Raw genomic sequence first — 20,044 nt, 5'->3', positions numbered from 1 at the left:
TAGAAGGAAGGGGAAAGAAAAGAAAGTGTAGTGGGGGAAGGTAGAACAGCCTATGATTATCAACCGCTTCAGTATGCTCGAAATTTTTTAGTTTTGATGGATAGCGATTCGTTTTTTTTCTGAATACACAAATGCACGGGCTTGCCCGTTTTCCCGACGGTATCCGCGGCAAGTGAAAACGGCGTGCTCGGCGTAGGTAAGATGCATCTCCATTCGACAAGTCACCTGAAGGTTCCCCTCATTTAATTGGCCTACATAACCACTCCGACAATTATGAACCTGCAAACGCTCTTTCAGGATTTCAATCCGAGGTAAATTCTCGTGTCATCTGTTCTAACAATTTGTTACGGCAGTTTACACGAAGGATTAGCAAGCATTACTCGTCACGAACTGAAATCAATGCCAAGGAATTATCACGAATATTAATTTTAAATTTCAGTAAATTTCTGGTGCACACCTGCCTGATGATATTTACCTCTCTGTTCGCACTTCGACTGGATGGCTTTATCGAATGGAGTTATTGGTCGATATTCAGTCCAATATGGTTCTGGAAAGGCATGGTGATCCTGGGGGCTATAGTTGGAAGTTACGTCTGGTGGAGGCATCCCCATGCAAGATTAGAAGGGGATGCTTATGTACATTATAAAGCAATGCTGATCACCTTGGCATTGCATTTGATTTTATTGATGTTTGAATTGTTAGTATGCGACAAATTAGAATCCGAAAGGCATTTATGGATATTGGTATTCATACCTTTAATTTTCATCTCAATTGTGTCGATTGCGGTAGGTATTCACATTTTTTTAATTAATAATTATATTGACAAATGTTGTCATCTTCTGATAGACCTCTATTATGTTTTAGGTTTGCATCTGGGCTGTAAAACATGATCGATCATTTGAACTGGAATTGTTTTGCGCAGTGAATGTATTACAATTTATTTTTCTGGCTTTGAGATTAGATGGTTTTATAACATGGAGCTGGGAAGTTGTGTTCGTGCCACTATGGGCTCTTCTCTGTTTATCCTTAGTAGCTGTTTTATATGCGGTAGTGTTTGCCGCTGTTTTATTGAGAACGCCGCAGATCAATGCCCGTCAGAGGCGGACATCTCTGAACTCGGCAGTGGCGTACACATTTCTTGTTGTTCCCATTGTAGTGTTTCAGGTAAACGAATAAATCCTTTTTATCTAGATTTTGTTAAGTTGTACTTTTGAATTAATTTTCCTTATTTAATATAAATTATTCTGTTTTAGGTACTGCTAGCAAATAAGTTAGACGGAGATATTTCAATAAATTACACAACAGTGGCGATGCCACTTCTCCTATCGCACATGACTCTTATTTTTATGTCTTTTGGTGCAAAGGGCGGAAATAGATGTAAGAAACAATCTTGTAAACTAGTCATTATTGATACTAGTGATTGTTGATTTTTTTCTTATATATATATATATATATATATATATATATAAAATTATTTCATTAGCATGTCAGAACGATGGAATTTTTGTCTAGGGTGGTTTGGTATCAGAAAAGACTTTTGTCACTTCCTGCTAGGTTTATGTCCATTGCTTCAAGAATATGGTAATATTTCATATCAACCAAGAGACGAGCGAGATCAACCACCATCTGAACCAATGATTACGGAAAAGGGTGAAAAGCTTATTAAGAAAATCGACCTAATGAAACCTGTTGTGCCTATAATCTCTATAGACATGCCTGACTGATTGGCTCAAACAGGTATTAGTCATTGGAATACATATATACACAACAGATTTGAATAATGCATATTACAAATAACATATAATGTTTTCATGTAAAGTTTTTCATCTTTTTTATTTTACAGGATTAGCTCGGATATTTTTAAATTATTATTTTTAATGCAATTGACTTATACAGAGGCCAAACATCTATTATAAAATAGTCAGGTATTTTTAAATATAAATTAGTATTAAATCTGAATAATGAAACATATACATGCATGCATAGATACACACACACACACACACACACACACACACACACACACACACACACATACATACACATATATATATATATATATATGTATATAATATAGAGAGAGAGAAAGAAAGATTTTTTTTACATTAATTACTTATCTTCTAGGCCTTATTAAGCAAAGAGATCGAATTATGCGGATCTATATGTCAGATGGGATATAAGACTGAGCACCTCGCATCTAGAGTAGCCTTGTCAGAACGCATTAAAAAAAAGAAAAAAAAAACGAAAAAAGGAGTGGCGAAAAAAAAATTGGATAAATTAGGAAGCGATGTTGCTGTTAATGTTGCTGGACATCATAATGTTGAATGCCCAATCATTTATTATAATTAATGTAGAAATAATGTACAGACTGTTATACATACATTATATATATATATATATATATATATATATATATATATATATATATCACAATAATATTACGTATAATGAATATTGAACATTATACTAGTCTACCATATACGACGATGGTAGACGAGTGCTAGTAACGTTACATTATTTTATATATAATATATATATTACATCTCTCTGAAAACAGAATATTATAATCTAATAAAGTTTCTATTTTTTGGTATCAACAGCAACGATCAGTTAATTTCTGCGATACTGCTAATTTAACATATGGAGCGATATTGCATATTCACATATAGAGTGAAATTTATCGAAACCATTTCAGATCTTTAGTAGTATTGTTTGACAGCTTTACTACAAATATTATAAACATTATAAAAATGAATATGTTGAAAAAATTTTCTGTTTGATATTACAAAATCTTTGTAAATTATAATGTAATCTATGAAAAAAATAGAAAAATACGTCGTGAACATTTTATTTCATCATGTATCCTGTTATGGCTGTAAATTTCGGTCTTTTTCATTTCTCAGGAAATTACCACAATGGTACGTATTCTGGCACCCATGTCCAACCAAGGAGTGAAGATAAATTCGTCGATACTTTAGCGACATCGAAATCTTCATCTTCTATCAGCGACGTTTCCGAAATGTACAGTGCCTGCAGACGATTAGCGCATAACGTAACAAATTTCGCTAATCCAGAACAGCTATAAGATAAAACAAAAATTATATTATTATACTAGTATTTCTAATCGATATTTTACTGAGAATAATGTTCTCTGTAACATCACTGTTACAAAACAATAGTGAAATATCTATTAAAAAGATTCCAAAACTATTTTGGCAAATCATTCGAACTGGCATTGGGAAATTAAACATTATTAATTTTAAAACTGCGTGTCTAAAGAAATAAAACTTAAATTTGCAATAATCGAATTTTTGAAGTTTATGTCTCAATGTTGAATGAATTAAAGTAATGATATATATTTATAAGTACATACGTAATCTCGCAATCGCCTAAACCGACGGCGCTGAGATGTGTGCAATCCTTAGCCATGGAAATCAAGAATCGATCGATTGGACCGGATCCATACGCAGCGATAACTAATTCTATCAATCGTGGACACTGTTTGCTTATCCGTGACATTATCAATTCTGACGTTGCGTCGCCGAGATACAAGTGCGTTACGGGGATGTGCGATGTGAAAAGTAATTTTTGATCGTCATCGTCAATAATGTAAGATAGTCTAAGATAAAAGAGATAAAAGACAACTGTAATTTTGACTTACATCATATAGTACGGGGATAACGAGATTTTTAATCGAGATTACTGATTTAGTTTTACTTACAGCGCGAGATTTACATCGGGCAAGTGATTCGAAAATGCAAACCACGCTTCGTCGCTGATACGTGGAAGAGGCTTCGCTTCCGGATACACCTCCACTCGCAAAATTTCTAAACAAATTTGCTTTACCGAACATAACGCTAGGAGTAGTTCGTCGCTCAGTAGGGCGTATGATAAAGATAATTCGCGAAGCCATCGGGAATAGTTAGCCAAAGTCAGGATGCCTAAAATGTTAATGAATTTTCTTCAGCGTATATGTATGCAATTTGTGAAACCAAAAACTTAACTCTTATCCAGTAAATCGTCGATGATAGCCTGTATGATGAGCGAGTTTCGAATTACCTTCGGGTAATAATCGCGGAAATCCTTTAATTCGCATAAGACACAAGGTTCTGGGATCTTTCTCATCATTGCGAAGATGTTTCTTTCTGCATTCGGCGTTCCTAGTTTTAGATATCATCACTACAGATTTAAAATGCTCACCGTCTATCCCGAAAGAAGTGAGCTTTGTAGTGTTTGTTACTGCAAACATTTGTGATGATCGAAATGTTTAATTTTTCACTACTCTCTGGAGTAAAAACAATAATGCAGGATTTTATTGAGAATTAGTGAATATTCGCGTTTTTTTCATTTTATTTTACAAAGTCAAGTTTAGAGATTTCTAAAAGATCACATATTACACTATTTCACTTTTTAAGCTTTTTCTTCACAGCAAATATTTCCAGTTTAATATCACTGATCGAAAGAATTTGTTATTAACTGGCTTCTTCCAGAGAGATGTCGGTGCTTGAATGCTGAGTGCTAGACTTATAACTGCTACTGCATACTCTTCATTGCTTTTCAGTGAACACACTGATTTAAGAAAATAATACGTTAACATTTAATCTTACGTGAGATTCTAGTGTGATGAAAGAAGTTCTAAATACTAAAATATTCACGAAATGATCTCGATGAAATCAAAGATTCCTTCTTTCGTTCCGACGCAAATCATGGTCTCCTATGAAACGGTTGTTCTAACTCGATTCATCGAGATATTAGGAAAAAGCGAAAGGAGTTTGCGGAAGTGGGGACTAGGCCATGCACGCGAGGGTACGTGCGTTAAGTAAAAGTAAAATCGCGAAGAAAAGGGTCAAGGACTACAAGATTGTACGCTTGCATATGTTATTCGCACAATGTTCACGTGCATCAGTGAAAAAGGATAAGATCTTATACATGAAATATCCATAGCAAAAATATAATAAACGCGTGAGTCAAAATGCTACGTTCCTCCCCTGAATTTTCCACTTTGAAAATTGGAGTGGACTACAACAAAATTTTCGTTTTTGTTTATTCTGAAATATACCGAAAGTTATAAATTATTGAATTTATATAAAATTCTACATGATATTAATTACATGCTATTGTATTTACGTTAAATGATTAAACAATTTTTTTAACTCAGGATCATCGAGTTAATCAGGATCATGAAGCTTCTTAAATAGAAATACTTAACTTTGAACATCATTGCTATCGTGAATCGAATCAGCGATCGTTTACTTATTTATTTAATTACTGACGACTCGCACGTGACGTTCCTTTCACTAGTTATCCACGTGCTACTAAGCTCACGTGCCTCATGTTCGTGTCCCTTCACGTCCGACATTCGTAGAGGCCGCACTATCTCAGAATGCACAAGTGATTTGCAGAATTGCATAGTATGTTACGATCATCATCAAAGATACAATTGTATGTACAATGAAAAATACTAAAATAATTAATATCATTAAAATGAAACAGTGAAACAAGTAGAAAACAAAATTTTAAAGAGTAAAAGATTTACAATTGAAAAAATATAATAATTCTCTTTGGAAAAATTATATGTAAATATATTTTTGCACATATTTATTGTTATTTTAATTATATGTATAATTAACATTATGCATTGTTCAAAACTTATTTTCGTATTTATCCTCGAATCCCGCTACAGGCCATTTTTTTAAATAATCTTTCAAGACAAAAGGAAAGAGAGACAATACTTTAAAACTATTTCCCATCTTATCTTCATCAGTTATCATATGATATCCTGATTCAATTTGTTGTTTCTGAGCACTAGTAGCATTTCGTAAAATCATTTTTAATCGTAGATCAATGCCAAGATTTTTCAGAAATTTTCTTTGTGTCACTGGGCCAAACGTAATTAATCTATTATCTTTCTGTGCAATCTCTTTCATTAATAAAAAGTCAACATCCGCAGTTAAATCTGCGATTCCAGGGTTTAGCAAGGGATCGTGTAATTTATGTTGGCAAAATGCGCGAAATGTATCAGTTTTTTCCCTTTCGTGGCCGTAATCAATCACCAGGGCAAATCCTCCGTTTTCCCATAAAAATTGGGATATATAGTCTGTTATTACAGAACACTGCGGACTTATTTCCAAATGATCTCTTTTTTCATATGGCTAAAAGATATCGCGTTTGTTAATCAACTATTTAAAATTTAAATGCTGTAAAATAAGATGCTTACAGGTATATATACTTTACAAGCAGCTGTTGGCATTTGCGAAAGTACGTATTGAAATTTCTCTTCTTTTGAGTTCTGCACTATGTTTATTAAAATTTCTCTCCAACCTTTGTCAGTTTTCTAAAATCAAGCATCGAAATTTTTGCGAAAATTATTCTTTGTCTACATCTTATGTATTAATCAATATTCAACATCAAATATTTATCAATGTTCTCATATTTTGATACCTGGAATTTGTGTATTGGCAGAGCATCAAAAAACTCTTGTGCAACAAATACGCTGAACTTTCTAGGAACATCGTTGATAGAATAATACCAGTATATTTTTACTCCGTCCCTTGTAATACCCTCCCTATAATGTGTAACAGAATTTCTTTGACTTTCATTGATCTCTGGTTCAATGTTTTTACTTTCTATACATAATTTTTCTGCTTGAATTGCAGATAAAACGGGACTAATTTCTATCAGATGAACGGATATCCCATTTGAGAGATTTAGTTTCTTAAATACCTATAACAAGCGAAGTCTTGTAATTTTTATATTTATATGCTTGTAAATAGTAAGCATATTAAAAATATACCCGTAGAATATCAGCGATCAAGGTACCTCTCCCTGGACCTAATTCTATAAGTTGGATAGGATCTCTGCTAATTTTGCTCCATTCATTGATTATCCAAATGGCTATAAGCTATCAATAAGAATTATAATGTATATAAACTATTCCTGAGTAATCATTTCTTTTCGAAAGCTCCAGGTGAATAACTTTATGTTATTTACAAAATAAAAAAAATGGAATTTTTTTCAAATTCTTAACAGACATAATCTCAAGTTTAATCTAATCTTTTAAGAGATCATTGATAAAATAAATAATAAACAATGATCATTTTATATGATCCAATGATGAGAGTTACATACTTCTCCAAAAAGTTGACTGATTTCTGGAGAAGTTGTGAAATCACCTTTTTGCCCGAAAACATCTCTAGTTGTGTAATAACCTGCGATGGGATTGATCGATACCTCCTTCATATATTCGGCGAGTGTTATGGGACCACATGCCAATATTTTTGCATACAACTGACGATATAGATCAGTTTTCTTTTCTAAGTTGCTCAATGAGCGTAATCTCATTTGCGATAATTGAGCGAAAGCTCGCGACAATCTAATCATGTTGAATACAACATTAAATACCTGCACTTAAAAATAACAAAAAATATTTTTAAATTAACTTTTTTTTAAAGTTCTATCGAAAGTTCGGTGGAATTATATTATATTGCTTTCAACCTGATTTTTTTGGTTACTTAGCATAAAAAACTTTATACATTTCTAAATACTTATTCTAAGTTTTTAATCTTTTTTGACGCAATCTAAATTTTTTGTTTATTTTTCTAAAATTTATTAAATTATTTTAATTAATATTTTAAGCATGTCATATTCTTTGTTTTTTTTAATCCAAATGATATACAGCCGCTTTTTTAGGTTACATTTTTAGGTTAGTTCAGTTAGGTTAGTTCACATGTTCACATGCCTTTTCCACAAAGTATGAAATAACTAGAAGGAGAAACGGCTAAACATTTGACATGGAAGAAGGACTTTGGTTGATAACAATGTGACATACTTTGTTTCCCCCCTTATATTTGTGTTTACACTTTCCCGCACAAGTGGTAGCCGTCAAAACTCAGCATTTAAAGGAGTAACATAAAATTGTAATTCAAATTCTTTTACATTTTTTGCAGATAATTTTTAAAATTAGGTGATCTATTTTTGACAAATGGATATCGGAGAATTGTTATCTTATAAGGTGTGTATTCGAATTATTGTCCAGCGATTTGTTTAATTTATATTTCTTTTGGAAATGTTTTATATACATTATCTAATTTAACCTTAATTTAACCTATTTGTAAGTTTTTAGTTCAAATTTCTTTGAAAATTTTATCTATTAGTTTTGCTATTTGTTTTTTTGTTTGATACAAATAACAGCAATATAAAAATTGAGTAATGATAATATGTACAGCCCCCAAATACTCCAAAACGACCGACAGCCGGGGAGGAAGACGACGAAGATGAATGGGAGAGTGCGAAGAAGCCAAAGAGAGTGATAAAGACACCGTACCATGCACGTCAACGGCAACCCAAGGAACTTGATGTGATACCCTCTAGGAATGACGAACCTGCTACACCTGTCAGGGCTGCTTTGCCCTCACCAGCTAATGATGTTGTTGAACCACAATTAACAGAAAAGGAGAAGCAAGACATATTGAAATATGTAGAAACTGAAGCACCTGAAGTCGAGGCATTGGATGAAGCAACGCTCAAACGTATGATTCTTTTATTTGAGAAACGAGCTCTAAGAAATCAAGAAATGAGAGTCAAGTTTCCAGATCAGCCAGAAAAGTATGTATATGTGAAAGTTAAATAAAGTTGCCAGAGATGGAAATTTTGATATATAATTGTTTCCATTCTCTTTGGATTTTTTTCAGATTTATGGAATCTGAGGTTGAATTGCATGAGACGCTGCAAGAGCTTCATATTATAGCAACCAATCCAGATCTATATCAGTTAATGGTAGAGTTAGGCGCAGTACCTTCTCTACTTGAATTGCTTTCTCATGAAAATACTGATATAGCAGTTGGTGTGGTAGATCTTTTGCAGGAGTTGACCGATGTAGATATATTGCATGAAAGTCATGAAGGTACAGACACACTTATTGATGCTTTATTGGAGCAACAGGTTTGTGCTCTTTTGGTACAAAATCTTGAGAGGCTTGACGAAGCAGTGAAAGAAGAAAGTGATGGCGTCTATAATACACTTGGTAATTAGTTAACAACATATATATCACTTTCTTATTTCTGGAGAAACATCATAAAACTTTTATTAACTTAATGGCGATTTTGTTTTCCAGCTATTTTTGAAAATCTTTTGGAATTTAGACCAGATCTATGTGCAGATGCAGGAAAGCAAGGTCTAATGCAGTGGCTATTGCGTCGAATCAAAACGAAAACCCCTTTTGATGCGAATAAACTTTATGCTAGTGAACTCCTGTCTATACTTTTGCAACACACGCCAGAGAATAGACTTCTTCTTGGTGATTTAGATGGAATTGATGTTTTGTTACAACAATTAGCTGTATGTATTTTTATTTCTGTTTCTTAATCTCTGCATACAAAAAAAAAACTTTACTAAGTCGAATTATTTTAAAATTTTTATTTATTTACAGTACTACAAAAGACATGATCCACAAACTGCGGAGGAACAGGAGATGATGGAAAATTTATTTAACGTCTTGTGCTCAAGCTTAATGGCTACTGTAAATCGCGACAGGTTCCTACGTGGAGAAGGTCTTCAACTTATGAATTTAATGTTACGAGAGAAAAAAATGTCACGAAACGGATCTCTCAAAGTAAGTTTATTTGTGGCGGATTTTTATAAATTACTATATTTAAATTATATAGGTTTTAGATCATGCTATGAACGGTCCAGATGGAAAAGATAATTGCAGCAAGTTTGTAGATATTCTTGGATTGCGAACTATATTTCCCTTGTTTATGAAAACTCCAACAAAGAATAGGAAAAAAATGCTAACTGCTGAAGAGCATGAAGGTATTTATATAAATTGTCAAATATAATCTTAATATATATTAATGTTGTTAATTACAAAATTTCGATCTGTTTAATTATTTATAATGAAATAATAAGCAAGTAATTTTACAGAACATGTGATTTCAATCATAGCAAGCATGTTGAAAAATTGCAAAGGACAACAACGTCAAAGACTACTTAGTAAATTTACGGAGAATGATTACGAGAAAGTGGATCGATTGATGGAATTACATTTTAAGTATCTTGAAAAGGTAGAGGAAGTGGAGAAGAATGGGAAGGTATATACATCAACAATATTTAACATCTAAAATGAAGATTATGCAAAAATTTGTTCTTTTTATTTTTATAGGAGGATGAGGACGAAGAAGAATCTTACTTAAGAAGATTAGACGGTGGATTATTTATATTACAATTAGTAGATTATGTACTTTTAGAAGCTTGCACTGGCTGTCCGCCTGCAGTAAAGCAACGAGTGACAAGAATTTTGGCGCAGAGAAGAGCATCCCTTAAAACAATTCGACACATCATGAGAGGTAAATTACGTGTAATATAATTTTATTACATATTTAATTCATATCAATAACATATTTTTTATTTTAAAACCAGAATATGCTGGTAACTTAGGAGACGCTGGCGATACAGAATGGAAAGAAGCGGAGCAACAACATATCTTACAATTAATTGACAAATTTTGATATGTATTTTCTATATTTTAATTATGTAATGTACTATATAATAAAGGACACATTCGATCATTTAATAAATATTTAGATATACTATGAACTGAGGATTATTTAAGAAAAATATGGAAATCTTTTTTGACTAATTCTACACTTGTAAATCTATTAAAATATTTTGAAAGAGAAAAAATATCTATATATATAAAAATTATAGCTAAAATTCTAAGTTTTAGAGATTAATATTATTTATTATTATTTAATATATGCAAGATATACAATGATATGAATAACTATTGGTAAGGAAATAATTATTTGTAAAGAAAATACACAAATATATCAAATATATCATTAAATATATCAAATGTTTATTCTAAAAACTTTAAATTTTGATGGATTTGTTTATTTATATTTAATTTTAAAACCTAGTAAAATTGACCAATCATAGCTGGGCATTCTCGGAGATAATAGGTTAGATTGAAGCCGGTCTTACGATGGTGAAGAAAGCGATTGTTTAAACACGTATACAGCTTTATGTGAATAAATCTTTTTCATATTTTATATTTAATCTTTTAACGTGGTATATAAATAAGATATGGATAATAATATAACTGGTAATGCAACAATGGGACCTGAACAATTAAAGAATTATCAGCAAATGCTGCTAAATAATGTGATAGCACAGGTGCAATTACATAAAATATTTTTCAGATTTTACTATTAACGTTCTCTGATTTTATGTTATTTATTATATTACATTCTAAAAATTAAAAGTTGGACTAAATACTTTACAGAAACTTGAACAAAACGAAAAGCAAACCAAGACAATAACTGATTATAAGAACAGGCATAAAAAGGTAATAGAGGGACTTGAAGTATATCCATTATCTCTTTCTGAGAATTGTATGGTGCCCATTGGCAAGCGGGCGTTTATGAAAGGAAAATTAATTCACACCAATGAAATTTTAGCTAGTTTAGGAGGTGGATATTTTGCTAAATATAGTGCATCGCAGGCGATTGCATTGTGCAACAGGCGAATAGCATGTATAAATTATTATGTATATCTTTGTAAATTATTTATAATAAATACTATAGTTAATATATTTTTACATTAGGGGCTGATGAAATGCTAAAAAATTTAGAAATTGAAAGAAATTTATTCGAAATGAAACAATATCTTCCTTTACAACATGATGTCTTTGGGGAAGATGATAGAAAAGATATTGTGGAACATTGGAGCGAGAATAAACTGGATGAGTGGAGAGGTACAAAAAAATTTATATCTTTGTATTATATTAGATATTAAAAATATTTTTATTGCAGTACAACATAGACAGCGTGAAAAGGAGTATCGTCAGAAACTAGCAGAGCTGAGGGAACAAGAAAAAATTGACATTCGTACTGAGGAAGATCTTTTTGAAAGGCTTAATGAATTAGAACTAGAAGAAGAATTAGAAGATGAAATTTTCAGGTTACCTAGTTTTATAATTAACACTTACTTTCATCGATAGTCATAATTTATTAACTATTCTATAATCATAGATTGGAAACTGAAAGAAAAAAATTTTATGGCGACGACTTAAAAGAGGGTGAAGTTTATGATGAATCAGAGGAGGATGCATCTGATATTGATGAAGTTGGATATATAGAGAAGATTCAAGAGGAATTAAAGAAATTGAAGGATATCCAAATGGGCAAAATCACAAGTGATACATCAAGTATCAATCCTGATATAGCTCAAGATAAAACTGTTGATACAAATATTTCAGAAAATGAGCAGTCCCATTCCTCTGTGAATTTTAGTCAAGAGAAACTAAGGAGAGATTATTCACCTGAACCTCAGAATGTATCAAACACAAAAGGAGAAAGGAGAATATCATTTGCTGAACCGTGTATAATAGAAAACGACGGCATTATAAAAAAAGAAATATCAATATTTCAGGAATCTTGTTCTGCTTTGAAGCAAGAAGCGTATAATGAAAACTCTGCAGATGGAGATGATATCATCAAGATAGAATTCTCACATTCATCTCATATTCCACATATATTTGAATCAGATAGTACGGAAATACGTAGCCCAGTAGATATTTATAAAATGTTTAGTGCTCTTAAATCTATTTTGAAAAGATCTCCGAATGATATGATACCCAATCAAGTTGCGCCTCCTGTAAACGAATATAGTAGTTCAGATACAGAAGACGAAGACGAATATGTTAAACGTTCTGCATATAACTCTGTAAGTAAACATAATTTAATGATATTATATAAATAATTGCATATAAATAATATTTTGTAGGTAATCAAAGAGACAGTCCATGAAAATAAAACGCCAATAGATGTTTCGAAAAAAAGCAATGAAAAAAAAATCATGAGTAAATTTAAACTTGAACGAACTGGAAAAAAGAAGTGACTTGTAAACATGTACATTGACATAGAAAATATTTCTATAAAATATATACAAATAAATTGTAACCTTCAAAAACATTTTTTTACAGTTCAGTTGAAATTCATTTGACAAGGATTTTTGTTTCTGAACCTATCTATAAAGATCGCAGTCTATTCTATTTTAATAATAAGTTCATGAATTTTAACAAATTTTAAGAATAAAACATTTGAAGGAATACATAATATTTACAATATATTTATTTCTGTGATTTCCATACAATAAGTGATCTATTTAATTCCGAGAGGATGGCAGAAGAATATGGTAATAAATGAAGATAGACATAATTACTGTCTAATAACGTTAATTCTATGTTGAAAACAATCCACTAGTTCACGCATCCTTAAATATATTATATAGGTGCTTTCTCAACAAGTTTGAACCAGTGGCCACATTCACAGCGACGAGGAGGACCTTGATGTAACCACATCCAGTTCACATGTGTTGAATCTTCATCGCAGATGCATCCCATTATGCGACTCTCGAATGCGCTATAAACTATATTAGGATCTTCCTTTGTGCTAATTGCTCGCCGCTTTATGGTCATATTGTATGGATCCTAAAAATATACAAAGGGAACATTTTTTTTTTAAATAAAATATCATTAGTATTTGTCACAGTGATCTTTGAATGAAAAATGTTAAGAAAATTAACATGATAAAAATATGTTTTATTATAATATTAGCTTCTTATCTTTGATATTTGAAGCCTTATCAAGGACTCAATTTTTTTGAGATTAATGCAATGTTCCACTAGGAACATGGCATAACAATATCAATTAAATTATATTGTTGTTATATAATTATATCGCTATTAATAATATTATATTACTGGCACGTCAAAACCAAGAATATGTCCACATCAGCCAATTTGGAAATGTCATAACTTACATCGATACCGGCTAAACGGGCAAGCATCTCCCTCTTTTCCAAGCCAGTGGCATGATCTAGTGGATCGGCGACTATCAATAAAAGAAAGCATACATGTGAATTGATCGAATTTTTTTCTCTCTAGTGCGCGCAATACGTCGGCCCATGGTCGAAAGTCAAAATCGATGGGCGAACGAAAAACATTACGTAATGTGGACAATACGGAACATATACATGGGGAACGAAGAATGTTAACGGATAAGATATTTACATTGTTTCTTCTGGGCGCACGCAAGGCTATACGAGATCCGCCGTCGACATGTTTGGAGCGCAGTACGGGCGCATAACCATGCCATTTTTCAAAATGCAGAAGATATCGTATTAGCCGTCTCGGCCCGACTGGGTTAAGTCGTTGGTTCGGTCGTAGATCGAACGATGCGCAGATCGTCGCAGTCCTTTTGTCGAAAGAACAACGCATGTGGCGCTGCGGTACGCGAAAACATCGAAAACTCGCAGGCGGGAGTTTCTCGATATATATGATCGTTAAGTTTTTATCCACAAAGAAAAGTTTTTTTGTTTGTATTAAATTGAGCAGTCTGTATTAAAAGTTAGTCAATTGGTTTATATAGCGACTGATCAATTTTTCCTCTGTCTCGAATCGATTTCTAGCATGGTGGACACAAGACTTTATAATTAAAGAGATTTGACAATCATTTGGACAACTTAAATATTTTTACATAACAACTGTTTGGTATTTTTTACGATTCACAACTAAAAGTTTTTTTCAAAATTGCATTTATATTTCAAGGACAAATTTCAAGGATTTGTTTCGAATCATTTGTATGATTTATTGAAACATTAGAAAGGAATTATTGAAAATTAACTACTAAGTACATTCGAGCCTTTTAAATTCAATCTTTCCTTCTTGATTATGAAGTTTTGACTTTTATTTATCACAGAATGAAAAAATAAAAAAATATTGAAAAAGAATATGAAAGACATAGAAAAAGAAAAGTTTGACTGTAAAATATTTGTATACGCCGTTGAGGATAAAAGTCGAAAAAAGTTATTAGAAACTTATTTAAAAAAAGAATATTTTTATTATATTAATATATAATTCTGAGTGAAATACACACACACATATATATATATATATATATATATATATATATATATATATAAAACAAATGTTATTTTGTATAAAATACATTTTTTTCTATATTTAACATTATCTGTTGTAACATTAACAACTTTAGCGCGGAAACATTCTTTTTTATACTAAAATCTTTTCGTAATAAAATTTAGTAGAATTTGATATCCGCGCGAGAAAGGCACGAGGTAATAACTCTACATATAATTGAAGTCGATTCTTGCATGCTTATGAAAATAAAAAGAAAAAAATATTATCGTGATTTTTATAATTTTGTAATAAAAATTCAAATATATATATTCTGAATAATATAATACAGATTTGAAGATTCTGCTTTATTACTGATAACAAAATTTGATAAATCTTTTGTCACATTTCTATTAATTTTATAGAGCAAATACTTTTGACATTACAATTTGTAAGAGCTATTGTCGCACTTTTTTCTAACTAATGTAAAACATATAAAAACAATCTCTTTGTAGCAAAAATTAATTAAATTTCCTTGGTATCCCCTGGGAATTTATATAACTTGGAAAACAGCTTTACGTTTCAGTTAAGAAAAAAAATCGACTTCAAATCAATCAGCGAGCATGCTACTGAAATTAAGATCGCGCGCGAACATGAATTATGGCATACTTCACATATTACGACTACAGAGAATGTTACAAATGACTTGATATAAGAAGTATCCAAGTAAAAACATTCCAAATATTTGTAATATTCAGTATATGTATCAGGCTGTGTCGTGCGGCTCTCTTCTTGTGAAGAAATCAAATATGCCCAGCCTACGTCTATTATAGTAAAATATTTTTTATTTTTCCTAGATTTGCTAGCAGTATAAACCATTTCCCTGATTCTTGATAATGTACTTTGTTAAATATTGCGCCGCCTTCTCATTTAATCCTAAATTTGGCAATTCCCTCTCGAATTGTTCAAGGGTGCCCGCGCCTGCTATATAGCCGTTCAATTTGGCTGCCAACGGAGAAGTACGCAAAAGTTCTGGTGTGGTGAAACCCATTGTCTCGATCAACCACGGATGACTCTGTAGGCGATATTTCTGGTGATAACTAGAAACACATATGTTAATTTCATTTAACTAAATTGAACATATGTTATCCTGCACAAGACATTTTATTATTATCTTTACTTATTAATATGATTTTATCTGTTATATAAAATAAAAATATATTTAAAGTTATGAAATTATAATAAATTATCCATTTTATAATATGTTACAATTATCATATATTTTACATAACTATAGTCACGTTATATAATATATACTTGTATTTTTAATGATAATACATTTATATTATCAGCAATCTAGATAAGCTGATATAAATGTTGACATTGAAACACTCCAAAAAATTAAATTTTACTGATAATAAGAATAATTAAATATATGAATACATATAATAAATAAAATGGCAATAAAACATCACTTACTCTTCGGCTGGATAGAACTTAGTAAACTTCTTAATTTCCGTGATAAAGACTTCTCCACGCTTCCTCTGTTCTTGCTCACGAGATTTTTCAGCCAGCAACCTTTGTTCTTCATCATGATATAAAATCAATGACATATACTGTAAATTGAATTAACATTTAGTATTTTAATACAGAAACGAAACATAGATTACATTAATTATTTATGTAAACATACTAAATTATTACCATGTTATAATCTATAAAGATTAAATTTATCTTTTCTAACATCACCATTTTCTTTTATTGGAAATGATACAATCAAATATAAATTGATATATTTTAACAAAATACCTGTCTCTTAATCTTCGTTGTTAGACCATACTCGTGATTGTTCCAAAATAAGCTCAACAAGTATGAATAAGACACTAGTTCTGGATCATATTCAATATCGATAACCTCTGTATGATCTCCCCTGTAAGCAAAAGAATAAAGAATATGTCAAATAGAATCTTACAAACTTTCAAAAACCGCAAGAATGCAGTTACCGGCAATAATGGGGAAAAGACTCACATATTTTTATACACCGGAGACTCCTTGGTGCCACCGGCATAACCGACGCAGGTCCTGATGACGCCAGGCAGTGCTCCGAAGAGGGAATCTCCCGCCCAGAAGCAGCCCATGCCGAAGGTGGCACGCTTCCCTTTGACCTCCTCCAGTTGGCCCGGCATTCTGCTGTACGGACAGACATTGTTACGCTCGAAAATCGGACACGTGAGACCGCACTGGTACGACGAAATGGAGCAATTGTCTGCGAGAATGGCGCGAATCAGGTATGGTAGCATAACGGTGGTGATTACGCGACATGATCGCGACATCCTTGACGATTCAGGTTCTCGCTTGACACACCGCCCACTCTTTCACGGACTCGACTCCGTGGTCTGTGATACTTCCACGGTGGCATGCGTTAAACCGGTATCGCGGACGAGCGGTATCGGCCCGAGACGGAGGACGGAGACGGAGATCGCGCGAGAGGTGGCGGACGGACGGATAGATAGATAGAAGGGCGGACGAGCGAGAGGGAGAGGGGGACACGCGTGTCGGTTACGCGCGCCCGAATGTCTATGATTGCGAGATCGTCGGGGAGGCGGTGGCATCGCGGTGTCAGCGGTCGGTGCATCGCGTGGGGCGCACGTGCCAGAGGGAACGAAGGTCAGCGAAGGCCGATTCCGGACGATCGATTAATTGATTGATTAACTGATCGCGGAATATCGAGGTCGAGCGATATGAATTTCGGCGTGCTTGAATTGGAAGTGTAAAACTTTTCGAACCTGGATATCTGATATCGGATCACGACGAGCTTCTTCGATAATATCGATAGGTTAACGGATCTAAATCTTCATTTTTAAGCTGATTTTCAACTGATTTTCGATCGGTCGGTCTATGCCTAGTCGTTAAGTCGTTGAAATAGCTTGAGTTGATAACGCGGAAGTATTTCGAGAATTTTTCAGAAGGAGAGTTTATCAATTCTAATAATACAGCAATTTTTTAATCCAAAAAAACAATTTGCGTTGTAATAGATTATTTTTTTGGAGCTTAGAATAAGTCTCCTTGTTTTTGATTTTGAATAAGAAAAATATTAGATTTTATAAATCATAACCTTAACTTTTTTCTTTAAGTTTTGGTGAGATTTGAATACTTTCTGGATACTTCCTGGATGTGCCCTTGATTGATGCAAATTTGTAAACTGACAAAAACCAGCTGAAACATCTTAGGTAGCAATCTAACGTTATTTATCGTTAAAATGACGTCTAAATAAATGACGACGAATAAGCATGCTATTAAAATGTGAAATGTGTAATATGTTATTTCGCTATATATTTATATTCTACACTTTTGCTTAAATTATTTATATTTGTAATGCGAGTGCTAATATCGTAAACAGAAATCTTGTATCACATTTCAATCGCAGTTTGAAGGAAATTTAAGAAAAATCTAAAAATGAAATATTTAAAATTGAATTTTATATTTAAGATGATTTTGAGATTCGATTTAATCTCACATTCAAGATCGTATTTAACATGAAGTTAAATCGTAAGAACGAAGAAGTCCTTGTCCTTGATGTTACGTTTCATTCTCCAAATTCTTTATGAGTTCCATAACATGAAAAGATTACTTTGAATATTCATTTCGACCAATGTAAATTAACTTGAATGTCAGTTTAATCTACTCTTTATCTTTCTCTAAGTTTTAAAGGTAAGTAAATCAAGATTAAATTTAATTTACATTTGATAAATATGACATTTTGAAAAAATATCTTAGACATTTTTGAGATACTTTTTAGATGAACGTATCGAGAAATTAACAAGTTTTTAGGATCTTGGCTGAAATTTCGAACAAGTACAAAATTCGTGAGAGCGTAACGAAAGAATTTAAAAATATTCGTTATGTAAATTGATAAAAAATCTTATTTATATCTTTTCATATTATATCAAGCTAGTTAAGTTTGCAGAATCTCAGGAATTTCGTCCTTTACCTCGATTGATGAACTCGAGTGTGCTCGACTGGTACGCTCAAACAGTGATTTTTTTTCTAACTGTGTGATTGATCGGGCACGCTAATGTATACGGCGACGGTTCTTCCCGAGATGGTAAAGTGCTAGTGGAACTGGAGCAAAACTGACTGCGGTGTCTCACAGGCAGTATTCAGTTTTTATGTACTCCGAACGTAGGTCTCTCCCCGCCGCATCGATTCTTCTTCGTTCTCCCACCTCGTATTAGATTCGGCCGTACGATTCGCTCGCACGTTTAGACCTGAATAGATCTATATTTCTCTCATTGTGTGTACCCCGGAACAAAAGAATAATAAAAATTTTTGAATAACATCAAAAGCCTATTAACCTGCGAACGAAACAAGGGATTATGTCATATAACCCTAGGACGGTTGAAGACACAAAAAACCCTTTCATCCGGAAGGGGCAAAACAAAAAAAAAGTGACCGTGACTGTAACTATAAGTCACTATGACTTGCCGCTTCTTACGAAACATATTACATTATATTATGTATGATATATATATATATATATATAATGTAACACATATATCGTATATAAAATATATCAAAAATTTAATAACTTTTCCAAACAATTTCTTTATTTTTATTAAAATTGCTCATTATTTTGAAGCGAAGATTTCTTTTATTAATGTGTCAAAAGCTAATTTTAAAATCAAGGAAATTATAAAGAAAGCCGAAAAGAAGACAGATATTTATTGTCAAAATAAAATATCTTACTGGATAAGTTTTTGTGCGGTTAAAGATAAGCAATATTGCGAATATCTCTCTAGTATTGCTTTCTTAAATATATCTAAATCTTTTATATTTTCACAATTTTAATTAAAATTACATTCACAATTTTTGTTCATCAATGGGATTTATTCATTGATTTACTAATATTTCTTTCAGAATAAAAATTGTATTTTAAATAGATATAAAATAATAAATAAAAATGACCTTTAATAGCTTCTTGCCATCTCATCTCATAATGTCTGTATATGTATTCTGCCAATGAAAAGAGAATGTTTAATCACAAACTTGCTGTCTGATGTTACGTGACATGAATTTATTATGTTTCATCCGGAATATGATTATCCGACGCTATTGACCCCGTAACTAT

At 32.2% G+C, this 20,044-nt stretch overlaps 7 protein-coding genes across 11 annotated transcripts; 3 read left to right on the top strand and 4 right to left on the bottom strand.

The window, feature by feature from the left end:
* The first annotated feature begins 28 nt into the window (after positions 1 to 28).
* On the top strand, positions 29 to 2,850 carry LOC105430940 (transmembrane protein 185A). Of its 2 annotated transcripts, none has more exons than XM_089074670.1 (7): positions 29 to 311; positions 440 to 785; positions 865 to 1,164; positions 1,254 to 1,377; positions 1,555 to 1,737; positions 1,844 to 1,925; positions 2,125 to 2,850. In XM_089074670.1, the coding sequence occupies exons 1-5, from the start codon at positions 274 to 276 to the stop codon at positions 1,722 to 1,724; spliced, it is 978 nt and encodes a 325-aa protein (XP_088930796.1). In that variant the 5' UTR covers positions 29 to 273; the 3' UTR covers positions 1,725 to 1,737; positions 1,844 to 1,925; positions 2,125 to 2,850. The 2 variants fall into 2 exon arrangements, with proteins under 2 accessions (XP_088930796.1, XP_088930795.1); XM_089074669.1 differs by having other exon boundaries at positions 30 to 311; positions 1,513 to 1,737.
* Positions 2,707 to 5,405, bottom strand: LOC105430929 (F-box/LRR-repeat protein 3). Its single transcript, XM_011644755.3, has 4 exons — positions 4,060 to 5,405; positions 3,722 to 3,941; positions 3,374 to 3,619; positions 2,707 to 3,079 (listed from the first exon to the last, which is right to left on the bottom strand). The coding sequence occupies exons 1-4, from the start codon at positions 4,247 to 4,249 to the stop codon at positions 2,908 to 2,910; spliced, it is 828 nt and encodes a 275-aa protein (XP_011643057.2). The 5' UTR covers positions 4,250 to 5,405; the 3' UTR covers positions 2,707 to 2,907.
* Positions 5,406 to 5,583: 178 nt separating this feature from the next.
* LOC105430922 (protein arginine methyltransferase NDUFAF7 homolog, mitochondrial) lies at positions 5,584 to 7,771 on the bottom strand. Of its 2 annotated transcripts, none has more exons than XM_011644741.3 (6): positions 7,495 to 7,771; positions 7,129 to 7,406; positions 6,794 to 6,901; positions 6,442 to 6,723; positions 6,218 to 6,334; positions 5,584 to 6,152 (listed from the first exon to the last, which is right to left on the bottom strand). In XM_011644741.3, the coding sequence occupies exons 2-6, from the start codon at positions 7,378 to 7,380 to the stop codon at positions 5,643 to 5,645; spliced, it is 1,269 nt and encodes a 422-aa protein (XP_011643043.2). In that variant the 5' UTR covers positions 7,381 to 7,406; positions 7,495 to 7,771; the 3' UTR covers positions 5,584 to 5,642. The 2 variants fall into 2 exon arrangements, with proteins under 2 accessions (XP_011643043.2, XP_011643033.2); XM_011644731.2 differs by having other exon boundaries at positions 7,129 to 7,401.
* Positions 7,772 to 7,832: 61 nt separating this feature from the next.
* On the top strand, positions 7,833 to 10,574 carry LOC105430913 (beta-catenin-like protein 1). Its single transcript, XM_011644707.3, has 9 exons — positions 7,833 to 8,011; positions 8,225 to 8,604; positions 8,691 to 9,022; positions 9,113 to 9,336; positions 9,428 to 9,610; positions 9,663 to 9,810; positions 9,922 to 10,088; positions 10,160 to 10,343; positions 10,417 to 10,574. The coding sequence occupies exons 1-9, from the start codon at positions 7,982 to 7,984 to the stop codon at positions 10,503 to 10,505; spliced, it is 1,737 nt and encodes a 578-aa protein (XP_011643009.2). The 5' UTR covers positions 7,833 to 7,981; the 3' UTR covers positions 10,506 to 10,574.
* A 378-nt stretch (positions 10,575 to 10,952) lies between these two features.
* Positions 10,953 to 13,117, top strand: uri (unconventional prefoldin RPB5 interactor). The gene is made up of 6 exons (XM_011644695.3): positions 10,953 to 11,172; positions 11,282 to 11,531; positions 11,603 to 11,752; positions 11,811 to 11,958; positions 12,030 to 12,723; positions 12,784 to 13,117. The coding sequence occupies exons 1-6, from the start codon at positions 11,083 to 11,085 to the stop codon at positions 12,895 to 12,897; spliced, it is 1,446 nt and encodes a 481-aa protein (XP_011642997.2). The 5' UTR covers positions 10,953 to 11,082; the 3' UTR covers positions 12,898 to 13,117.
* On the bottom strand, positions 13,113 to 14,243 carry LOC105430901 (cytochrome c oxidase subunit 5B, mitochondrial). The gene is made up of 3 exons (XM_011644682.3): positions 14,071 to 14,243; positions 13,821 to 13,891; positions 13,113 to 13,489 (listed from the first exon to the last, which is right to left on the bottom strand). Exons 1-3 carry the CDS (start codon positions 14,153 to 14,155, stop codon positions 13,283 to 13,285), a joined length of 363 nt encoding a protein of 120 aa, XP_011642984.1. The 5' UTR covers positions 14,156 to 14,243; the 3' UTR covers positions 13,113 to 13,282.
* Positions 14,244 to 14,876: 633 nt separating this feature from the next.
* Positions 14,877 to 19,088, bottom strand: MsrA (methionine sulfoxide reductase A). Of its 3 annotated transcripts, none has more exons than XM_011644669.3 (5): positions 18,908 to 19,088; positions 16,945 to 17,103; positions 16,726 to 16,846; positions 16,396 to 16,532; positions 14,877 to 16,016 (listed from the first exon to the last, which is right to left on the bottom strand). In XM_011644669.3, the coding sequence occupies exons 2-5, from the start codon at positions 17,100 to 17,102 to the stop codon at positions 15,779 to 15,781; spliced, it is 654 nt and encodes a 217-aa protein (XP_011642971.2). In that variant the 5' UTR covers position 17,103; positions 18,908 to 19,088; the 3' UTR covers positions 14,877 to 15,778. The 3 variants fall into 3 exon arrangements, with proteins under 3 accessions (XP_011642971.2, XP_011642964.2, XP_011642956.2); XM_011644662.2 differs by having other exon boundaries at positions 16,945 to 17,106; positions 18,908 to 19,084; XM_011644654.3 differs by lacking the exon at positions 18,908 to 19,088 and having other exon boundaries at positions 16,945 to 17,726.
* Positions 19,089 to 20,044: the final 956 nt, after the last annotated feature.

The sequence above is a fragment of the Pogonomyrmex barbatus genome, unplaced genomic scaffold (genome assembly GCF_055798465.1).
Source record: "Pogonomyrmex barbatus isolate J1 unplaced genomic scaffold, ASM5579846v1 scaffold17, whole genome shotgun sequence".
Taxonomy (NCBI): domain Eukaryota; kingdom Metazoa; phylum Arthropoda; class Insecta; order Hymenoptera; family Formicidae; genus Pogonomyrmex; species Pogonomyrmex barbatus.
The sequence above is the reverse complement of the archived record's forward strand: the minus strand, read 5'-3'. Positions and strand labels throughout refer to the sequence as shown.